Source organism: Drosophila willistoni, chromosome 3R (genome assembly GCF_018902025.1).
Source record: "Drosophila willistoni isolate 14030-0811.24 chromosome 3R, UCI_dwil_1.1, whole genome shotgun sequence".
Lineage (NCBI taxonomy): Eukaryota > Metazoa > Arthropoda > Insecta > Diptera > Drosophilidae > Drosophila > Drosophila willistoni.
The window spans coordinates 5,221,807-5,245,220 of record NC_061086.1 but is presented as its reverse complement, the minus strand read 5'-3'; the positions used below and the strand labels follow the sequence as shown (position 1 = coordinate 5,245,220).

Sequence of the window (23,414 nt, the reverse complement as noted above, 5' to 3'; positions counted from 1 at the left end):
CGAGGGGATAAATAAATAAATAATTAAACTAGGAAATTAAATAAATGAATAAATTAATAAAATTTACATATATAAAAAAAAGGACTACACGATTAATATCTTGTCTTTTTCCAGCCAGGTGGAATTCGCCAATGATTTGGGGGTTTTTGGAGCCGTCCGCACCCAAAATTGATGGGGATGAGTGCCACAACCTTTTTCTCCCCCAATCAGCCAAAACTTTGTTGCTCTTATGCTGGGCGATGGGTGAACCCAAAAAAAATGTCTGGCTTGGAATCTCCCCCTTTCGACGTCCCTCTCTTGACTTTATCTTTGGGCCCAGTTGGCCGACGGGACCGAGTATGTCGTTCGGGGACAGGTACAAATAAAATTTCTTATTTTTTTATTTTATTTTATTTTATTTTTTTATTTTTTTGAACGTGGACAGGGGCTGCGGGTGCTCCTGCGCAGCTCGATGTAACCGGCCTAATTTGGGGCAATTATTTTTAATTTTAAAAAAAATCCCTAACTTGCATGGCAACCGAACACTTACCCAATTTTGACGGCCGGTTTCGCCTCGCTGCGCCTCAGGATTACAAAAATTTGTCACAAAAAAAAAATGCACAAATTTTCTGTGTGACTCCTTTAGCCAAACATGAATTTCTCGGCTTGATGGACGGAGCTGTTTTTCTTTAAATTTCAAGGATATATTCACAATTTGTTATGCCACATTGTTACGATATTTAAACTTCACTTCTCTATCCTTGTTTTTTTTTCTCTCCTTTTTTTTTTTTCCAACCGCCGCACCTCACTGTCCACGTTAAACTGATTTTAACCTTTTTAACCTTCTAGAATCAGACGACTCATCGCCTGATCTTACGGTTCCTTTCTTAGACCCGAGCCTGGGTCAACAGCCTTTTGACCGCTGGCCGACTTTCAAATTCAAAAAAAATCCCTTTATAATTCTAACCTACCCAACACTAGATCCCCCACTATTCCCCGACTTGCCCACTATTTTCGGCCCCTATTATCACTATCGATAGGTCCCTACCGATAACCTCAGGGCTGGCCATAACACACTCTGACTTTTTCGCTTGCAAAATTTTTCCATATTAAACTTCCAGACTGCATAGATAAATCAAAAACAAATAAAACATGTGCTTTAAAAAACACTTGCACGATTAAAATTTTAAAAGTTGTAATAATTGAGTGTTCAATGATAAAAATTGCGGATATGAACAAGAATCTTTTGATTTACTATAACTGTTCATTATTTTTAAATTTTAGCGCCCGCGCTTAGAGCTGACACTCTTAAGTTATCGATAGGCATTCGCTCTCTGCCGCCATTAAGCATTTTATTTTAGTTCGCGCCATTGAGACTTTTTTTTAAATTTTGGTGTCGTATATAATAAACCCGCTATCAAGGATAAAATACCTATCCCCAATAAATATGTTTGTTTTTTTTACTACTATAGCTTTAGATGATGTTTTGGAAATAATAAACTGAATAATTTCAAGTTTTTCATATGATGTTTTTGCTGCACTTTAATTAAGAACTCAAAAACTTTTGTTTTTGTTGTTTTAAATTGTTTTATTTACCACATTCTCACTGGTTGTTGGTTTTTTTTGTTTTTGTTTTTTTTTTATAGTACGTATATTTTATATTGATAATTTACAACTTACACAGCTAACATAGAATGGCTTTAAATTATTGTTACATAGAGTTTAAATATACTATATAAACGGGGCTTGAATTTTATTTATTTGCATTTTTTATTTACTGAAAAGGGAGCCTGAGAGATGCGGCGACTTCTGAAGTTGTGGGTGATGAATGGTCGGGGGCGGGTAAAAAGGTTTAGGCAAATGATGATATAGAAATTCTAGAGTAGAAAAATGGAACTGCAAAATATAATCTTTGTTAGGTAGGATGATGGAAATGCAATTACGTACATACATTTAATATATATAGAGATTGGTTGTTCTTGTTGGACATATTTAGTAGTCCGATATGAAATCGGACAACATATTGGATAGTAAAAAGTAAAAGCCACATGAAAATGTACAATATATATTAATGTAGTAGCGTTTTTGTTTTGTTTTTTGTTTATAAATACGTATGTTTTATGGTATTGTATATGTTTTTTGTTTTGTTTTTTTTTAGTAGGTAGGTAAGTATGTGGTAGTTGTCTGTATGTACTATTTGTGATTAGTTTCCAATCAGGATGCCACCACACTCCATTTCAATATGGACTTTACGTATATCTTCTGTTGCTACAATAATTCACATTGAAATCTTAAATATTGTAAGGGTTTAGCATCTATTCTGGTTTTTGTTTTTTGCGGGATTAGCGTTGGCGTTGGGGTCGGGATTTATACTCGGCCACGCCTCCTCTACACATAGGGTCTACGAATATATATATATATATATATATATATATATATATATATATATATATATATATATATATATATATATATATATATATATATATATATATATAGTATAGTTGTATTTACGTATATCTGTTTCCATTCGCATTTAAAATCTATAACATTTGACTTAATAACTACTTATTTTTATCTGTTTCGTCTGCCAGATATTTATCCCACTTATTGTTGTCCATTTATACTCGATCTCGATTTATTTCACTTGCTTGTTTTTAATCCTTTAGTTTATTATTTAATCATTCATAAATTCATGTAAATACATAAATATAATTATTTATATATATAGATTTGTATATATATATATATATTTGAATCTTAAGGGCTAGATACGTATACATCTTGTGAAGGTATTTGCATTTGCAAAACGAATATTTGGATAACCCTTAACTTGAATAAGTTCAATTGAACTGCGGTGAATCATATATGTATGTATATACATATCCACTCATTCTCAGGATGTACAGTTAGATATACATATATACTATATTTATCGTGTGTGTGTGTGGGTAGATGGGTAAGCTTCGAGCACAGCTCGTTGCGTTCTTCTCTCCCACTAAACTTAGTATACATATGTTGAAGTTGGTATTGGTATCATCGGTATCAATAGCTCTATATATCAGTGTATATATAGTACAACTAACGATCAAACGATTAACGAAACGAGATCAAAAGTAATTTCGCATGCACAAGGGCAACTAACAGTACCCAGCCTAGGTCTGTCTGTGTGTGTGTGTGTGTGAAACTAAATCATATTTAGAAAGATTGAGAGATTCAATTAGAGAGAAAACAAATGAAAATCCACACGACACAAAAGACAACAACAATAATTGCAACTAAAATAATAACACAATAATTTAATTCGTTTTTTTTCTTACTTTTTTTTTGATTTTTATAGATTTTTTCAAAACCAATAATTTATTCGATTCGCCAAGGCGAATGTTTGTATTTTCTTTGTTGTTTGTTGTTGTTGTAGTTGTAGTAAGATAATCTCATTAACGCTTTTCATTAAACTAAACATAATAAAATTAGGCTTTAATTTAATTTAAAAATTTAAAGAAAACATTACTTAAAAGGAAAACAGCTTCACTTCGAAAAGTTTAAATTTCGCTTAGAAGAGCAGGAAAACTAAACAAATTTGATTTAAAAATTAAAAACAGAGTTAACTAAAATTGCATTAATTTATAATTTATAAGCAAAAATAACTATACACATTTTTTTTTGTTTTTGTTTATCATTTACCAATCTAATTAATATATTCAATTTGTTTTGTTTGTTTGTTGTTGTTGTTGTAATATTTAGTATTACTTTGCTAACAAATTCTATTTAGTTTAAAGTTAAATTTTTTTTCAATAGATCTCTCTTCTTAGGATTTTATTTTTTTAGTTAGTTTTTCAATTTTTCATTATTAAGTATTTCGAATTTTTAATTGGTTTAAAAACACGTTATTTAAAAATTCATATCAACAGAATTTCAATTTTTATTGATTTTGTATAATTCTGTATCTCAACATTTTGTTCTTTCTTTGTTTTATTTTGGGATTCAGAGTATTAATTCTTGCGAAAATTAATAATTTAAACAAATAGCAGTAAGCAACAAAGAGGGCGGATATCGGGGGGCGAGAAGGGTATTAATTTGTTGTAGTTTTCTCGTTTTTGTTTTAAACATAAATAAATCTTACTTTTGCGAATAATTTGTAAATAATTTGTTTTTTTTTTAATCTTTGTTTTTCGGTTTCGTTTTTTTTTTTCCTTTTTTTTTGTGGCAACTAAATTTAGTTTGTATTTTAGATTTATTTAATTAGTTAATGCATTTAAGTTAAGTTTTTTGTCTCGCACTGTTTTACACTACCATTTTATTTACTTATTACTTAAACTATTGTATTACATTTGTTCAATTTACGTATTTCTGTTTTTTGCATTCTCAAGACTTTTCTCAAAACATTTCTCCAAAAGTTGTTCGCTTAGTAGCAAGTTGCAAGTTTAGTTTATAGTTTAGTTTTAGTTGCTCTATTCGCACAATAACCGCACAATATGCTCCTTTTTATATTGTTTTTGTTGTATTATTAATTATAATTCATTTAAGTAAATAGTTAGTTCATTTGTTACAATATGTGTGGGTGTGGGTGTATGTGTGTGTGTTTGCAATTTCATTCTAATTCTGATCTAAATGACCGCCCTGGACAGCTGCCGCCGCTGCTGCTGCTGCCGCTGCCTTTTGCGCTTGAGCCTGTTTCTCCTGCTCGTTGAGCTCCTTGATCGCCTGAATTTCCTTTTTCAATTTCATCCGCCGATTCTGGAACCAGATTTTAATCTGTCGCTCTGTAAGGCAGAGTGCATGCGCCATTTCGATTCTCCGTCTGCGTGTCAGATAGTGATTCGTATGGAATTCCTTCTCCAATTCGAGTGTCTGGTAGCGGGTGTATGTCTGGCGGCCGCGTCTTCTTAACCCATTGGTGCCTATGAAAACAAAGAAGGAAAACACAACAACAGATTAGTCAAATGGCAAAGTATATTTTGTTATTCCATAATTCAGCATTGACAAAAGGAATCACAATAAAAAGTGCGTTAGTTGGAAAAGTGTAGCTAAGACTTACTTGGTTTGGATGCCTAATAAAGTTCCCTTTAAGAAGTCGATTAAAATACTAGGAAATCTATCATTATGTTCAGTTTGTAATCATTGGCCTTTACTAAGGAGACTTACGATCAAACAGAATTAATATTCCTTTATACTAAACACATGTATGCATTTCCAGATGACGCCAAACAAATACATGAAAGCCTTAGTTTAAGCTTTGAAAAATGTACCTTTAATAATTTATAATAATTCTTAAAAGTTCTTTATATTTTTCTTACTAGATTTCAAATGTCATGCAACCTTTAAAACTGTTCAAATATGTATATACCAAAATTTTGGTTACTCCAAGTCACCTCAGAAGTCTCGTTGATGAGTAGGTACTATTAGTCAAATAAAAGACTTGATTTTAAACAAAGAATTACTCGTTTGCATTAACTTTTAAAACTGATTGTTTTCCTATCCTAATTCCTTACAAGATTAAAGCATCGAACTTTAATACTAAAGTACTTTTCTTGGTTTTTCGTTTTGCTGAGTGTAACAACATATTTTAGGTTTATTGGCATCGGAACAAACACAAACACCCACCCATCATATGATAAATATACTTATTCGTATATATATTTTTATATTATATACGTATACGAGATGTATTTTGTTAATTTATAGTAAACATTTCAACAGGCAAATTAAATTGAAAAATCATTTCAGAAAATTGCAACAAGCTGTTGCTGCTTTCGATGTTGTTGTTGTTGTTGGCCAATATCATAAATATAAATGATTTCTTACTGTTGTTGCTGCGGTTGCTCTTGCTGTTGCTCGTGTTGCTGCTGCTGCTGCGAGCTCAACGATCATCAAGCAACATCAACGTAGGCAGCAGCAACATGGAATTGCCGCGCGGCAATTGCAGGCAGCAAAGAAACATTTCAGTTTTATTAGCATTGCCATTACCATTACCAGTTTCAGTTTTTGGTTTTGTGGTTTTGTGGCTTTGTTTCTGTTTGGTCAGATCGTTATTTCAAATTGATCGTTTGCTGCTCCTGATGTTGCATATACAGAAAAGGCAAAACGTGCCACTGTGTGGGGCATGAGAGACAGAGAGAGAGAGATCTGATCTGATGTAAAGATTCTGTTGGCTACTTAAATTGCAGTTATGTGATAATATGGCTGTTTAATTGGCCCGACTGAGAGTCAGAGAGTGAAAGGGATGCAATTGCTGACCGTTGCAATCTCTGATTTTAAGTATTTATGAACTTTAATTTGCCTCAAGTGCAATAAGTCAATATAATATATGTAAATATGAAAGCATTACCCATCTTCTACTGCTCCTGCCACCTTTGTCTACCTATGTATTTACCACCGTGTGTGTGTGTTTAACTCCCTTTCGCCAGCAGACGACTGACTGAGATTTTATCGAACACACTTCCATGGACAATGTTAACTTTCGCATTTTATTGGACTGGGCGGACAAGAAAGGGGTTGTGGGGTTTGGGGAAGAGTCTGAGTGAGTCTGGGCAAAATGTTAAGTTAAATATTATGAGCATTTATTATGTTATAAATTTGGCCTAAAGGTATTAACAAATTTATGCCGACACGAAAGTCATAAAGTGAAAACGCATTTATCTTTCACTCACACAAACAACAATATTAAAATGCATTTATGTATGTATGTGTAGATATACACATGTATGTGTGTCTGTGTAATAAATGGCGAGAAAATTTTATAGACAATCAAAATAATATGAAAATAAAATTTGCCACGGCGCAATTTGTATCTTGCCATATAAAAATAAATAAATGTTTATACTATAAATCCATATAAAATGAGAGTATTCGATACAGACATATGTATATATGTGTGGTAATTATTAACATCAATTTGAATACTTCATCTGCCATTCGATTAAGCAAAAGTTCCTAACTAGCTAGTTAAATACTTAGTTAAATATTAATTTGTTTCAGTCCTATAAATTTTATTTCAGCTCTTAATTTCTAGAATATTTTAGTTAACTTTTTGTACAACATTTAAATACACAAATTTTATTCAAAAAAAAAAAAAAAATCAACCATGAACTTAAATTTAACCAATTAATATATCCACTTCAGATGGAAGTTTTGCAAAAAAATACTAAATATTTATCAGGTGATTTATTGACTAAGAAGCAAATGATTTAAAAACGAATTAAGAAGACAAATTTCCTTTAAAATTTAAAGCAATGTTTATTAAAAGGGCAGTACAAATTGCCTGATCGGCTTGTCTTTATGGCAATTTCGAACCTGTCAAAAGTCTAAAACTAATTGAGAATTACACTTAATTGAAGTAGAGAAGATTTGCAAAACTAGGCTTTACCCATGCCATCAGATTCACAATATTAAAAGTATTTCATTTTTGTCAAAGATGTTTCAAATGCTTCGAAAAGTAAAATTAAAACTTTGTAAAAAACGAAAGAATTGAAAAGTTGTTAAAAGAATAAACATAACATTAAACATAAATAGAAAAACGAATAAAGTTTTCAATATATACAAAATGTATTTACTTCGCTTCAAAGAACTATAAATTGAACTTCTTTTTAAGAGAAGTGCCGCAGCATTCTGGTCAAAAAGTATTCCAGCCACTTGCCCTGCACTGGTTACAAAGCATTTGGCGAAAGACATAAATAAATTGATTTAGCTCTCTAAACCTGTTTGTTGATTGGCTTAAATCTTCCCGATAGTCATTTCCCTGCACGTTCTTTTCGTTCTCTTTCGAATACATCACACTGAGGTAGAGAGAAGAAAAAAAACCGGAGAAAGAGTGAAGAAGTTTCATTTTATTTAGGATGCAAAGAGGCGCAGTACGTGAGTTTTGCTCAGCAATTTTAAATGGAATTTGTCACGCGGTCCGCGATCCTGCTCCTCCTCCTTTTTACATCCCTACTGCGATACTTATGCAAAAATAAACTTTTTACGAAACTTTGCCCCCTTTTTTTGCCTCTCCCCTCTATTTTTTTGTTTGGCTTTTTTTTACTTCTTCTCTGGCAGCACTTGCTGGCCAAGTTTCAAATTTATTATGCGAAAAAGTGCGAAATTCATTTTGCTTTTGCCTGGTCGTCGTCGTCGGAGCCTTCTTCTTCATCAGCGTCCTGCTGTGTTCTCGTGGTAGTATGTGCCATTTTCTTTTGTAGACTTTTGGAAAAAAACATTTTTTTTTTGTGTATTTCTAAGTACATAATTTAAATGTCGGTATGTCTGTGTGTGTTTGTGTGTGTGTATTGCGAGGGGCTAGACAATAAAACCTAGCATGGAAAGGCGCGAAAATTCAACGTAGATAATTTAAACAAGCGCAAGTGAGATGGCTATGGACTTGTTTGGCCAGGAGTGAGACGATGAAATCTTTTGCAGAATATTTATTTTCCAGTTGCTTTTCCCCAGCTTCTCCTGTGCCTATTCGTTTTTGGTTTGAGATACATTTCAAGGTTTTCTGTTTTGGCTTTCTTTATTTCCCCATTTTTTTGTATTTTCGGTGGGAAAGTGGCATGGGGAGCGAGTGAGAGAGCAGCTGTGCTCGACTCCAACTCCAACTCCAATTCTATGCACAGTACGTGTTATATTTTTTAACTTAAATTCCTGAGGGATTTAAAGTTTTGACAGTTTACGTGTTTGCCTTTGCCAGCGAACTTTGAACCGAATCCGAATGGCTCCAGTTTTTCTCTCCCTCTAGAGCTCCCCATCTCTATCTATGTATGTATGTATGTATCTAGTTTTCTCTGTCTCTCTCTCTCTCTCTCTCTGGACTGACTCACCCCTAGACAGTGAGTCTCATGCGGGAGCGGGAGCAATAAATCTCCAGGTGACGGTGACTCCATGTTGGTTGCATGCGGCACATCGTGTGATCTATGGTTCTATTATAACTATTTATATACACAGATAGGCAATGGCAATGTATGTGTGTCACACATAGTCACACACACATACACACACACATACTTTACTTATATTTAATTCGATTTTGTTTTTGATTTCTCCAGAGCAGCAGCAAATGTTCCCTCATTGCTCTAATTTATGCCTTGTTTCGTCTTTGTCGTCGTCATGGCCAGAAAAGGCACATAAAATTGTCACGCACGCGCCTGCCGTGGTCTCCAGCCCCCTCCAAATAGTTATCTATATCCATATAGTAGATATGCACATGTCGAAGATCTTAGTTGAGAAACACATAAAATTAGTGTCTTCAATTAAATTCTCGTGAAGACGAAAGAACCACAAAAAAACAAAAAACGAAAGAAAACGGTTGATTAAATCAAACTTTTAGTTTGTGGTTTTTCAACCCTTTCTTCATTAGAAAGAAATCAATAGGAAATCGATTATATTGATTGTGTGTGAAAGTCACATGTGTTGGTGTGTGTGTCCCCTTTCTCCACCCCTCTCTCACGGTCTCCCTCGGCAGCATTTTATTCGCAATTTAATTAAATCTATTTTCGTGCGTGTTTGTCATGGGCGTGTTTCACCTTGCGTATGATGTATATACAAACACACACACACACACACACACACACACACACTAACACGCACCCACGCCCCCACTGTCAAGGTATATACATATAATATATAACTATCTAATGGAAGATATATGTACATATGTATTTGCCGAGCCAACATGGGTTTATTCTCTCTTGAATTTTAGCTAGCCATGAGTGTCTATAAAACAATTAAATGCGCCACAGCAGACGACGATGTCGGCGAAAAGCCACAGAAAGTCAGTTGAGGAGGCTGATTGTGATTGTGAGACGGAAAACTAATTTTCCGCACTGCCAATCGAGAAGCACTAAATCTGTCAATTAAATTGGCCGCAGGGAGTACCAAGGCTGAATCGATGAGGGAGGGGGCAAACGTTTGAGTGCGTGGCATGGAAATAGAAACTCTTAGAACTTGTGGCAGGTGGGCCACAAAGGAGGGGTGGCGATGGGGGCGGGGTGATGTTGTGGTTAGGGGCTGGTTTGCTTCCTCAAAATGTTCAGACGTGATTATGGCCTATGCCTATGTTTGGATATTGATGCTTGCGGTGGCAAATGCGCAATTGAGTTGCAATTGCGAACACGAAAGCAATCTTTGAGATACATGCGGCCATTTATGGCAGATACACACACACTGCAGCCTGCATACAGATATGGATACATCTCTCTCCCTCTCTCGCTCTCTCTGTATGTGGTTATCAAATTTTGAGCTACACGTTTAGGGTGTGTGCCAATTGTGCAAAGAGAGATGCCTGCTACACCTTCAGCTAGCAATTGTATTGTATCTTATGGATGCCAGAGCCTAGAGCTTGCTAGGATGTGGCCTGCAGCCAAGTCAATCCTTAGAAATGGTTAGGAGGCGTAGGAGAGGTGGGGCATTTGGCAATCAGATTTTAATTGCTTTTTGGTGGCTGAGAAATATATGTATATCTATGCAAGCATTTGCATCTCCAGCATCTCCAGCAGCTGCAGCAGTTTGCCTATCCCGGTGGCACTTTTGTAATTGACTTTGTTTGAGTTTGGCTTTCACAAATAATCCCAAAAAAGTACAGGCAATGGCATTCCCATGGTGGAGAAGGGAAAATTATGTGCCAACGATGATTAAGCGTACATGTGGAGCTTCGTGGCATGTACAGCCTCTCAAATTGCTCAGCATAATTGAGGCCGAAATTCACTTTTCGATGCAACCGATCGGATGCGTCTTGCAGAAAGGGTTTATTTCTCATTTTTTGTGAATTCGCGGTGATAAAATCAGCTTAACGAACCGGCTTAATACTCACGCGTAGCCTGTTTTTATTTTATTTTCATTTTTCTTCTTTTTTTTTTGTTTTTTTGGGTAATTTTTGCAATGCAAGCGCGCCTCTCAATGGCCGCCCGATGATCTGTGAAATGGAACCGGCGTGGTAGGTAGGTAGGTAGGCAACTTGGATTGGGATTGGGGGCAAACGTATGTAAGTGAAACTGGTTTAGTTGGCTATGGCGGCGGCCAACAAACTGAGGGAACAGAACCGAGAGAAAGAGAGACTCATCATTAAAATAATTCATTGCCTTTTTGCCAGTGTGGAAGACTTTTGTGGTAGCTAACGACAACGACAGCATGGTAGTTGCAACTGCAACAGGTAGCCTCTTGGGTCTGGTCACTGACCAGCAATCTTTAGGAAGTATGAAGCAAGGGAAGTTATGTTGAATTTTTGATATACGACTTTGGCCTGTCAGTCGAACAGGCCAAAACGGTTGGTTAATTTGGTTTGCCAAAACCAAACCATTGATTAACCATCAAAAAATAATCCAAGAGACAAATTTTCATAAATGCATAAAAGTGGAAAATTTCACTTTTATATTTACACGCTCTCTTATGTTTCTTTGTGTTTTTCAATTTGCCGCCTCGTCATGGCAATTAAATAAACATTTGTATTTGAATGAATACATCAAGTCAACTATTTATTGTCTCTATTGGTTGTATGGGAATTATTATGTATAATAATGCCATCATCGAAGCAAACACTAAACAAAAGAGCTTAATGGGGCTTGGATGGAGAGACCAGAATCCAGATGCCGACTGACCCAGTGAACAAACCCAAAAAACAAAACAAAAAAACCAAAAAAAAAACCCAAAGCCATAGACCAAGTGAAACTGAAACGCGACGAAGCGCTGCGGGTTTATCTTAATAGCTCAATTAATGAGCGATGCAAACGCCCCTCTCTAGACCTCTAACACTGAGTTTCCCCTCTCCTGCTCCTAGTTCTCCTACTCCTCGTCAAAAATAAAACAAAACAACAACAAAATATGTGAACACAACACGCCATTTCCATATTTACATAGTTAGATCTGAACCCCTTATGTATCTATATGTATAATGTGTGTATCTGTGTGTGTGAGAATGAGTATGGAACGCCTTCGCATCTTGTCTTAACCTCGACGTCATCATTAAAATCATCAACGACTCTATTTTGGCTTGACTCCATCTATATAGACCCACAACTAGACACAACTGCCATATGTCGAAGCAGAAGAAGCGCACAGCATTGGAAAAAACAAAAAACATTTCGTTCATTTAGCCAAAGGGGCACAAACGACTCTGAAACACCCTTTAAAAAACACTTCACTGGCGTGTCCCCCGAAATAACAATTCTATATCTTCTTTGAAATAATAGGATTTACATAAATTAGTATTATAAACAACTGGCCATTTTGACACGTTTTGTATTTTTATATATTAACTTAAGAGTATTCTTTAAAAAATTTAAAGCCAATAGGAGAAATATAGCCAATTTCTATGGTCAAAACTTCAACTTCGAAACTGTTTTTCCATACTGTATTATCCTTTTATACAAAAGTTTAAATTTCTATTATTTCCTTGCTTAATACCTGCATAAAAAAGTTTTGAGTTAAAAAGGAGGTGTTCGATTTGAGGTTCTCCCTCATATTGCATTGCTATTTTAGAATTAAAAACACTACGGGAGATGCAGGATTAAAAAAAGGAACATGTTATAGCAACGAATTCTATATCCTTCAGTTATCCGAAGCTCTCATAGATGCCAATATACCTCAAGTGTTTGGTTGTGATTAGAGAATAACAAACTGTTTAACAGTTCAAATACCAAATACAAGCAAAAGCATTTTGACGAAGATGCGAACAAAGAGTGACTATGGAAAAAAAAACGTACATGGAGATGAAGTTATTCAACGATTGGATGGACGATGGAGGTCGAATGGAATGGTGGACGGTGGGAACGGGGTAGTAAGAGTTGTGCCAGCTCCTAGCAAACGTTTGGCAAATCCAAACGAGCCAAGACCCAAGTTTGGCCACCGAGCGCAGAAATGTCGGACATTATAAATAAATAAATAAGTGGCACGATGTCAAGCTGTTTCATATCTGACTCAAGCATCGCAAGCGGATGGATGATGCGATGTTTTGTCCATCATGATGATAATTAAGATGGCAGTGGCAATGATGATGATGACGATAATGACGACGATGTCGTTTGCCATATATTTTCAATTTCAGAGCTCATTAGACAAGAGAAAAACTGAAAATTCACAAATTCATTCACTGAATCCAAATCGTATCCCCAGTTGACGTCACCCTAGATACAGAGTTGATATTCCCGATAATTATCGATACTGAGTTATGGCCTTTTCGTGGACGGAAGTTTGAAACATTTCCGCACTTTTACAGATCGCCGAGTGTCAAATGGTAAATTACGATGGCCTAAATTGAACTGCAGAGGGAAATGGCAAAATGGCTGACTACGATAACGACTGATAAGATGACACTTGACTGCTTGGATTATTTATGCATTCAGGGGGTAAGAAAAAAGAAAACAAAAAGCACTTTAAGATACATTTTGCGCCATGCTGGCGTATCTGATTTGCTTGCATTGGCTGGACTGGTATGGTATCTGTATCTTTTAATTGCATTTACGCGCGCTCAAAGCGCCCTTCTCATTCGACACGCCCACTCGTTTAAGTTTTCCATGTGAAAGATGCCAGCACAAGAGGCAAAACTTGTTCTACTCCTTCGACTCCTTGGCAATCTATGCGTTTTTAATTGGTTTTCAAGCAGTAGCCATTTAACAAAAAAAAAACGAAACCAAAAAAACAAAAAGGGTTCGTAAGTACAAACCCCAAAGGCATAGTCGAATTTCTATTACTTAACTACTTTTTGGATACTGCTAATTAATTAATTTTGACAAAACTAACATTACCTTGACTCACATTACCTCATGTGCCTTGAAATTAGGGATCAACTGGCAACTGAAACTTCATTAAGGCCACATAAAAGTAGTAAAAAAGTAAAGGACACGAAAAATGTCGGTGTCGATGCTGGTGTCGGAATTTCACACATAATTGGCACTTGAAGTTTTATTTTCATTTGCCCTCAACTAAACGACAAACTTATGGTCCAAACATTGTGCCAGTCACTGGGTGAGTGGGCAATCCACCTCCTCTTGGTTAGAGGAGGTGATTTCAGTTTGCTTGTTCCTGATTCGAGAGCAGCTGCTTCTTTCGAGTAAGTTTTTCTTTTATTTTTTGTTGCTTTTGTTTTGTGTTTTTTCTTTGTTTTTGTTTTTTTTTTTTTTGGGAAGGCGAGGACATTCCTTGGTGTTGCTAAAAGTGAAAGTTTACAGCAACATTTCTTTTGGTTATCCTCCACTTTACTTTTCTTCTTACTCTTCTCACACGATGCTGTTAGAACGTGTGAAATTCGCAGTTAATTTTCTGGCTGCAGTTGCCGTTCATATTCCTCTAACCATTTCGATTCCTGCCGCGTCCATTTTTCTCGAGTTGCAGTCAACTTCTGGCCCAGCCCCTTAGTATTCTGTACTCTTCTATCCTCCATGTGTAATATAGATGGGGAGAGAGAGAGAGAGAGAGCTGGTCGAGTTTGTCGTTCGGAAGATTTATGTACAAATTGCTTTTGCGCAAAATCAACAAACACAACAAACAGTTGGCAGAGTTTTCTTTCTTTACGGTGGATGAAAATGCAGGAAAAAGTGAAATTTTACTACAACTAAATATATTTCATATAACATACCATTCAGGTGTGGTAGGTAAAATGAAAAATTTCTGAACTAGAAACTTATTTTTTAAGCCTTTTACTTTAGGAGAAAATTTCTATCATATTTTGGTCCCACTGTACTCCACCCACACTCGCCCCATTGCAGTTGTTCAATTTTGTGTAGCAGTTGTTTGGTTGGCCTCGCACTTTTGTCATCGTTTTTCCCAATCAATAACATTTTCACAAGTGAATTACTTGCCATTGTTTTGTCTCTAGCGTTAGGATGAGCTGAGGGGATGGGTGTGGGGGCTGAGGAGGGGTGTCAAAAGAAAGTGCTAAAGTTGAAATTTTCATTTTCATTGTGAGAGTTTCCACACTCCGATTTAGCTCCTCCGACATCCATAGATTTATGATGCTTTATAATGAACTTGTAAAGTAATTATGCATTGCGACGCGTAGGTACGAGTATTTATGTATATATTTGTGTGTCTATCTATGTGCCAGTATGCGTGTGTGTGTGTGTGTACCTTGACTTGCTGCTAACCCTTGTGCATAACTCAGGCTCAACCCTTTTCAAAAAATGGTTGTCGTCGTGTGATTTTTAGTCCTCCCATCCTGCGCCTTTTGGTGCCGTTTACGCTTGTAATTACACGCTTCATTGTTGGCCTTCGTACACGCGGACAGGATGTCAAGGGATGAGAATGGTGAATGGTGAATGGAGAAAGGAGTGAGAGCAGGAGCCACATCAGCATCTTGGGTCTCCATTTTCATGTTGTGTCGTCGCCTCACTCTGGTGTCGTATATCTTGCTTCTAATTGGGTTTTGTCGTTGTGCGCCGGGCTCGCTAATGTCAACCTTGTTGTCTTGCCCCATGCGTGCTCGACTCTCCAGCTGCTGGAGCTGCTTGCTTCTTCACTCGACTCGAGATTCACTTAGCTTGCACATGCAAAACAACAAAGCCAACTTCAAGTCAAAGAAGTGGCAAACGAGAAGAAGAAGTCTCCATGCCTTCCCTTGCCAAGCGGCCAAAATTTTGCCGAGTAGAGCCATTAAAAGTGGGCGTGGGTGGGCTTTTGGGGATTCTGCTTGAAGTCTAAAGGAAACGGAAACGTTAAGCTTCGTCGCTTCTTGGGATGCCGTTGTCCTCATATGTGTGTGTCTGTGTATGTGTGTGTGAGTGCCGCCTGGTGAATTATGTTGCATGCTTTTAGGTGATTTAGCTCACGTTTGTATGCACAAACGTCTGGAAGGTTTTGGTTTATGTTTTGTTTAACTAATATTTTGTGAAATCTTCTTGAAAATTATGAACTGGCTGGCTGGCCACAGCAAAAGCTTCTTTTCTTCCTCTCACTCCCTCTCTCTCTCTCTTTGTTAGTCTCTTCGTTTGTCCCCTCATATTTCCCTTGCCACTTTTCTTTTCTTGCATATCTTTCGTATGGCAAAAAGTTTTTCATTTTGCGCTTTGCCAATTTCACACTCTGCCAAACGCTGCAGGGCAAGCAATAATTCTGAGCCAATAGGTCGACGTAGGAACAAGGTTAGCCCCGAGAAGGCGGGGCTGGCGGTAAATGTCCGAATATGGAAAGGTTCTTTACTAGTGAAACTTTTTGCTTTAAGTTTTTAATCGAACATGGAAAGTTGATTCTCAATCAACTGAGGGACGAAATGTTTTCTCCTCAGCTCACATCTGTGTTAGATTATGGAAAAGTAATTAACTTATTTAGTAGTTTTTATATGGTTTAGAAATCTGTCATTTACAAACGTCTGCTTCAGTTTATTCACTTTATTTATCTAACAGATACTCAGAAGTCATTCGCATCAAAACCATCTGCATATAATATTTATCAATATAGCATATTTGGCATGGCTTAACAGTGAACATAAATTTCGACTTTTTGGGGGTAGCCTTAGGTTTGCGACAGTTTCAAGAGCAGGTCTTTTCTCACATATTAAAAAGTGGAAGAAAAAAGTGAAACAAAAACGAAGGAATCCCTACATCGTTTTGCATAAAGAATAAAGCACTGAGTCATGTGTGTGTGACATCATATCGTATATTGTCGCATGAATTTACGTGACCATATGTTGTCGCTGGAGCGCATAAATTTCAAGTGGCCACAGCCTGAGACTGCTGCTGCTTCTGCTGTTGGGAGCCCAGAGACTTTTCACCCCTTTTATTTTGTGTTACCGCTTCACTTTTATAAAACTCCAACTCTCTAGGCCCTTCCTTTTGTGCAGTGGAAGTGTTGATATTTTGCCTCGACTTTTGCATGTATGCGAAAAAGCAATTTATTGAATTTAATTTAAAATCGCGCAAAATGGCCTCAGCAACAGCTGCTGCTGCTGCTACTTCTGTTGTTGGCCTCACAGCCAATTGGTTGGTTGAATACAGCCAGAAAATTTCTCTATGTTGGTGTAGGTATATCATTGCCAAGGCATTAGAAATCCGCCAAGAACCAAAGTCCATTCATATGAATATTTAAGCTAGCCAAGCTTCAGGCTTCATCCGTAAGGGCCGGGCCTGCGCCGGCTAATGAAGCCGCGCGAAATTCGTTTTTAATTGCGCACGAAAATCCCGAAGATGGCGGGTAGGAAAAAATTTCATTTTAATTGCTAGCAACTGGCTTTCCAGCCTCCTCCCCAATTCCACAGATTCCCAGATTCCAGACTCCGGAGCAAAATATTGCCACTTGTGTTTTTTAGTCTCGCCCCCAACTCCAAGATCCAAGAGAAACTCGATTTTACAGCTAATGGATGATGGCAGAATTGTTGCTGCCGCTTTTACTACTACTACTACTGGGGTTCGCAGGCTGAGGTTCTGGCGGTTTGGTGGTGGGGGATGGGGTGCCAGGTCCGGGGCATCGGCATCGACATCGGCACAGCAGCCAATTAAAGGCATGACATAAATCCAGCTGTGACTTGTATTGGGTGTTTCCGCCTGCGGCCCACATTCTCCATGGCGAATATACACACCAAAAAAGACAGCGCCAAAAAATGTTCCAAGATTGTTGCAAACCAAAAACAAAAAGCAAAATACAACAGAAAACAAAAAACCAGCGAGCAAATAAAAAAAGGAAAACTCAACCGAAAAGCAAAAGGAAAACTTTGTTCATCCAACCAGAGACTGGTGCGACCCGTTCGCTTTTCATGCTCACGCCCGTTTGTTTCTTTTCACAATAGATACCCTGTAGCTAAAGGACAAATAAAGGGTCGTATTACCAACACGATAGATAAACTGAATTATTATATTGATTGGCAATAGAAGGCTATTATATTTGCCTTTGTTTTATTGTCAAAAGTCCTTAAATTAAGAATTTCAACTTGAGTTCTTTAAATTCATTTTAAAAGTAATAGAACACATCGGCAAATAATCCCCAACTTTGAGGAGGAATAGGTCCTTTATAGAGCTTATTCTGGATAAATTTAAAGTATCTTTAAGCTGCAATTCTCTTAATACAGGATAATGCAAAGTCGTTACTTTAAGTTCAAGTAAAGTATTTTATTTTTTTTGTTGGTTGTTTAAGTTTTTTTGTTGTTTCTGTTGTTGTTGTTGTATTATTATTGCATTGTACGAGTATTTTTCTACTTGAGTTGGCACCACCTCGCCATGTGCCGTGCCAGAGTTTCAATTGTTTTTGGTATTGTTGTTTGCCAATGTTGTTGTTGTTTTGTTTCCAACATGCACTTCATTCCGCACTTTGTTTTCCAGAGAAATAGAAAAGAAAAGGCAAGGAAACCGCAGCTTTTGCCATAGGCCTCGTTTTCCCACCCACCTAAACAAACTACAAACAAAAAAAACAAACAAGATAAAAAAAAGAAACAAAGAATACAAGAAAAAAAGGAGATGTCAGTTCTACCCCCCTATATCTCTTTGGGGAATTGAGAGTGCCCCTCACGCGCCGCTTTACATTAAAATTCTTGAACGAAACACCCGATTCCGAGTCGGAGTTAACTAATTTATGTTGGACGACTTTGAATTAATGAATAAATGGCGGGGGCGCTTAGATGAATGGCCGGGACTATGCTTGGAAATATGTAAATTACTTTGCAAAATATGTACACAAACAGAAGGAGAGGAGAGAAAGAGAGACGGAGAGAGAGAGAGAGAGATTGAGGGAGAAAAACATGCAAGAAAAGTCCACACGCAATCTTAAGAGGGCAATGAAAACTTTTGTTTTATTTTTCATTTGCCATTTATTAAGTGAAAATTATTCGGGTCTTTGCATTGCCCAGACTAAATTTGAATACTTTAAAGTTATTGGATAGACATGAATATGTTAAATAGATGTTTGAATCAATATAAATATAGAAAAACTAACATTATATACATACAGACTTTTAATAATCCTTTACTTGAATTGAATTCAGATTAAGTCTTCAAGGACGAAAATTGCCTTTAAAAGTCTAGTTTTCAGACCTGTACCTTCCTTATTAATCCTTTGGACAAAAACTACAAAATTTTAACTATATTCAGATTTTATAAAAAAAAAAAATGGAAAACTTCATTCAATATTCATAACCTTTATTGGTTTAATATTCAAAATTTAAGACTATTTGCTTTAAACAGCAATAAAAATGAATATTATGAATAGAGTTTAAAAAAAGAAGTGGCTGAATAATCTCAAATTCACGTCTTTATATTTATGGCCTCAGATTAAATGTAGATATTTATTATTCTTTAATGGTTTTAGGTCTAAGGTCAATTTATAAAAATAATTATCCAGTGGCTTAAATAATATTAAAGCTCAAGTGTAGGTATATAAAAATTATTAATTTGTTTGCTAAAGCCTCTAATTGATTAATATGGCATTTAGAAATTTTTTGGGGTTTTCTGGAAATTTTAAAGACTAAGGTGATTAAATTGTAGTAAAGATTCCTGGATATATCCAATTGCAGAGTTGTACAAAGGATAAAATTATAAAATTGTGAAAATTTCTTAAGCGAAAGTTATCTAATATTAGCTGAGATACTTCATTTATGCAATATTTAAGTTAAATATATCGTTTATTTTTATTATTTATTAAGTGCCAGCATATAGTATTTAGTACTTCGTGAGGCAGAGACACGAGCAGTAGCAGAAGCAGCCCGGCAGTAGCATATGAAAGCAATAAACGAAATAATCATAATTAATATGATTTCTTTTTATCGAGGCGTGCAATTAAATTTGCCAGACATAAATCGAAGCGAATGGCGGCCATGTCATGGAGGGTGCCCGCATTTGTTGTCCCCCCACCACCCTCCGCCCACTGTCATTCGAAAAACTTCTGCAATTAAAATGGTCCCAATGACAGACAACAAATATGGCATCGAGAGGGGCACAAGAAAGAGAGGGAGAGAGCAGAGGGTGAGTGAGAGAGAAAGAGAGAGCTCTCTAGCTCGAACTTCAGGACAAGATAAGTGGGTTGCAAGACACAGCTTGGCATTATCTTTGGGCAAACAGACATGACAGCGGGGGAACAAATAAATCGCATAAAATATAATTATGAAATTTGTAGCTTGTTTGCCCATGGGCGTCAAGGCGGTGTGTGGGGGAGGGGCGGGTGGAGTTTGGGTATGAGTTTGGTAGTCTTCTCTTCCTCTCTGGATGCAGTGTCCTGAGTTAATACAAGCTTGTAATTAACTTATGATTTATTGGTTCAAGTTTTTAGTGGCGGTGGCGGCTTCATTTTCTTTTGAGTTTTTTCCCCCTTCTACCCGGACTGAGTGCACTTGTCGCGCGCGCGTTCGGTCTGAGCTCTTTTCTTCGGTTTCTTCGTCTTTCTTTTCTTCTCGGTTCATTTTGTAAACTTTCTCTGCTTTATTCGCCCAAAACAACAAAATGTCTTGGAAATAAAGCTAATTTATAAGTTACCGCCCAGCCGCGCCCTTCGCTGCCGCCCACCTTTAATATTAAATGTTACACGAGGGACACATTTCGATGAAATATTTCGTAAAAAGTGTCTACGAGAGAAAAATGCGAGCCGCTCTCTCCCTCTCTCTCTCTCACACTCTCTCTTGCTCTCTGTTTCTCGCACTGTGTCTTTTCTCTGTCTGTTTCTCGATGGTTAGTAAGGATTTCACCTTTTGGCCAACGTCTTGGTCTCCGTCTCGGCTTTGGTCTCCGTTCTCTATTGCTTCCCTTTTTGGTGATGTTCTGTTGTTGCTGTTGTTGGTCTTGGCCCTGGCCCATGCGTCTTGCTCAAGTTGCAAAACTTTCTCCTTGCGGCATTCATGAGCTACACGCCTTCAGCTCACGCACGTGGCAGATGCGGCAAATACAACACAAAAAAAAAACGTAGAGGAAAAAGGCAAAGAAGATGTTTTGGTCCGTAGTAGACGATGAAGCAGGAAAAAGGCAAAAGATGCTGTTGGCATAGCTTTTGTTCACCCATGATGCGGGGGTGGAGTTCCTTGTATTTTGTTTTTTTCTTCTTCTTCTTCGTTCTTTTTGGTTTTTTGTTTTTGGGCTGGCACAGCCCAAGAATTATTACCGACCAAATAAGCGATATTTCTCGAGGGATGAATGTGCTTTAGTGCGTGTTTTATTTTATTTCGTTGAGTTACAGTCCGCCATCTAATGCTACATGTTTTCCCTTTTGCCTGGGGGGTGGGTAGGTGGGTAAGTGGGTGTTTGTATATGTATATGGTGGGTGAGTAAGTGGGTGGTGGGTTGGTAGGTTGGGCACTACGCATGGCTGCAAAGAAGGCCAAAGGAGGTGCAAGAAGGGAAATGTCGAATGCGAAATTAAGAAAACATGGCAGTAAAATTGGGTAATAAATCATTGGCAGCACGATGGTTGGTTGCTTTTATGGGCGGGGGCGGTTGGTTTGCCGCCTCAAAGTGTTACTTGTATAAGTATACAAAATATATACACGGTGTATAGTGCAGTTTGCTACAAATTATATAGATTTTGCGACATTTTGCGTGGCAAAAAAGGGAAATGGCAAACGAAGCGTAAGAGCATAGAGAGACTGCGGCATATGCCAAAATAAAGTAAAGAAATGGCAAACATATTGGCCAAGTTAATATCGTTCTGTGAAGTGAGGAAATGCCGCAGCATTTCACAAGGTTAGTTTGCGACTTTTGGATGCCCTCTCAACAGAATAAATATCTAGAAAATATAATCCTTATACCAAGAGATTAAAACAATTTCAAATCAGTTATAAATAATTTCCGTCTGCTTAGTTTACCCTATTTTCATATCATTCAGACTGATTCGAGTTGAATTATATATTACTGATCAAAAGTATATTTTTTACATGAAGTGTTACAGTGTTCTCAAATTTATCCTTTGTTAAAAATTTTCGATTTTGTCTACTTGATTTCCAATCAAAAAGAAGGCAAGCTTTATAATCCCATATCACATTGTTGCATCATCTCTCTCTCTCTCTCTCTCTCTCTTCAGCCAAAATGTTCTCATATACGTATGTGTGTGTGTGATTAAAATGGCGATATGAATGCATAATAATGTAAGAGTTATGATCCACCCAATGGCCGTCCCCATCCACCCCTTTCATCCACACTCTAGTGCGACGCATAAAACTGCAGCAAACTAAAGCGGCGCAAAGTGCCATACCCTCTCTTCCGCTTACCTCTCTGTTGTTCTCTCTCTCTTTCTCGACCCCGACACTCATCGCCGGGTGAGTAAGTGAGCTGAACTTTGATGCCGCCACATTCTATTCGCATTTGCTCTCCAACTACCTATAGGCCATATATCTCTCCTGGACTAAGACTGGCTCGCACCAACGCCAGAGGCCGCTTGTATAGAGTATAGAGTCTGGTTTTTTCCCCCTCCCCACGCCTCTCTTATACGAGTACGAAGCCGAAAAGCCGTAAAGCCTTGAATGGGTGGCCATGGGGGTAGGGGGAGGGACGGTAGGCGCGCTATGGGAAAGAGTGCCGCCGTCGCTTCTAGAAGATTTATGCAGTTCATATTCACATTTTCCAAACGCCGCATACCAGGCCCAGCATTCGGAACGAAACTCATACAGATGCAGGGCTCCCAAAAAAAAAAACAGGAGTAAGAGGGAGAGGATGTGTGAGAGAGTGAGAAGGTAGCAGGATAGTGGTCATTGCAGGCGTGCGTCTATCGGTGTGTGTGAGTGTGTGAGGGAGACCGAGTCCAGCCGCAATTGTTGAAGCTTTTTGGGCGCAAAATGTGCGCTGAGCAATGCAGTTTGCATTTATTGTTGTTATTGCGCCTTGCTCCAATACAGTGGGCCAAAATCAATTTAGCATTACATCGTTTCATGACTAGAGTACTTTTATTGAGAAATGAGACGATGCTCCCTCCATAATCGATACAAACCGATAAATAATCCCTAATAATAAGGGAGGGAGCTATGTATATATCTATATGTGGAGGATTATCATTCTCTATGCTGTGCTTAAACTAAAAGCCGATCAATGTCGTCCTGAACACTACGAAAAATGCTGTCCATGTGTAATTTTTAATTCTTTAAAAAAGGATTGAACCAAATTGAAATAAAAAATGTTTGTCTCTTTGAAATTTGCCGCCCTTAACAAATTTAGGGGTGTTAGGATTACCATCCTAGATTACGATTTTAAAAATCAGTTTTTTGGACTTCAGACTATTTTAAAGGAATAGTGATTATAGCTAACTTAATAATACAAATAATTTGGTTTTCCTTTCCTGTATGTGGTTTAAGTCTCAGTTGAGTTAGACCAAACAATTTTACAAACTACAAAATTTTAAGGGGAAACAGTTTGAATATTTAGAAATAACTAAATGATTTTATTGCAGCAATAGTTAAGATAATTTCAATAGTTAAAGGCAAAAGTTTTCACTGTTTTGACCCAGCTTTTGCCATGATCAAATGGTAGACGGGAGGGGAATTGCAGGCAAGCAGAGCAAATGGGGGCCGGGATTGAAATGGGTTGGCCAGAACTGGGCTGGGCGCAACTGAGTTGGGATATGAGGGTCTAGTA

General features: G+C 37.3%; 1 protein-coding gene across 3 annotated transcripts in view; it reads right to left on the bottom strand.

Moving 5' to 3' along the window:
- Nucleotides 1-4,211: 4,211 nt before the first annotated feature.
- LOC6651232 (homeotic protein ultrabithorax) overlaps nt 4,212-23,414 on the bottom strand; it is a 91,201-nt gene continuing 71,998 nt past the window's right edge. For all 3 annotated transcript variants that reach the window (XM_015176925.3, XM_015176922.3, XM_002072873.4), the window contains one exon: nt 4,212-4,880. In XM_015176925.3, coding sequence (XP_015032411.1) covers nt 4,576-4,880 — 305 coding nt within the window. In that variant the 3' untranslated portion in view covers nt 4,212-4,575. The remainder of the gene's footprint in view (nt 4,881-23,414) is intronic.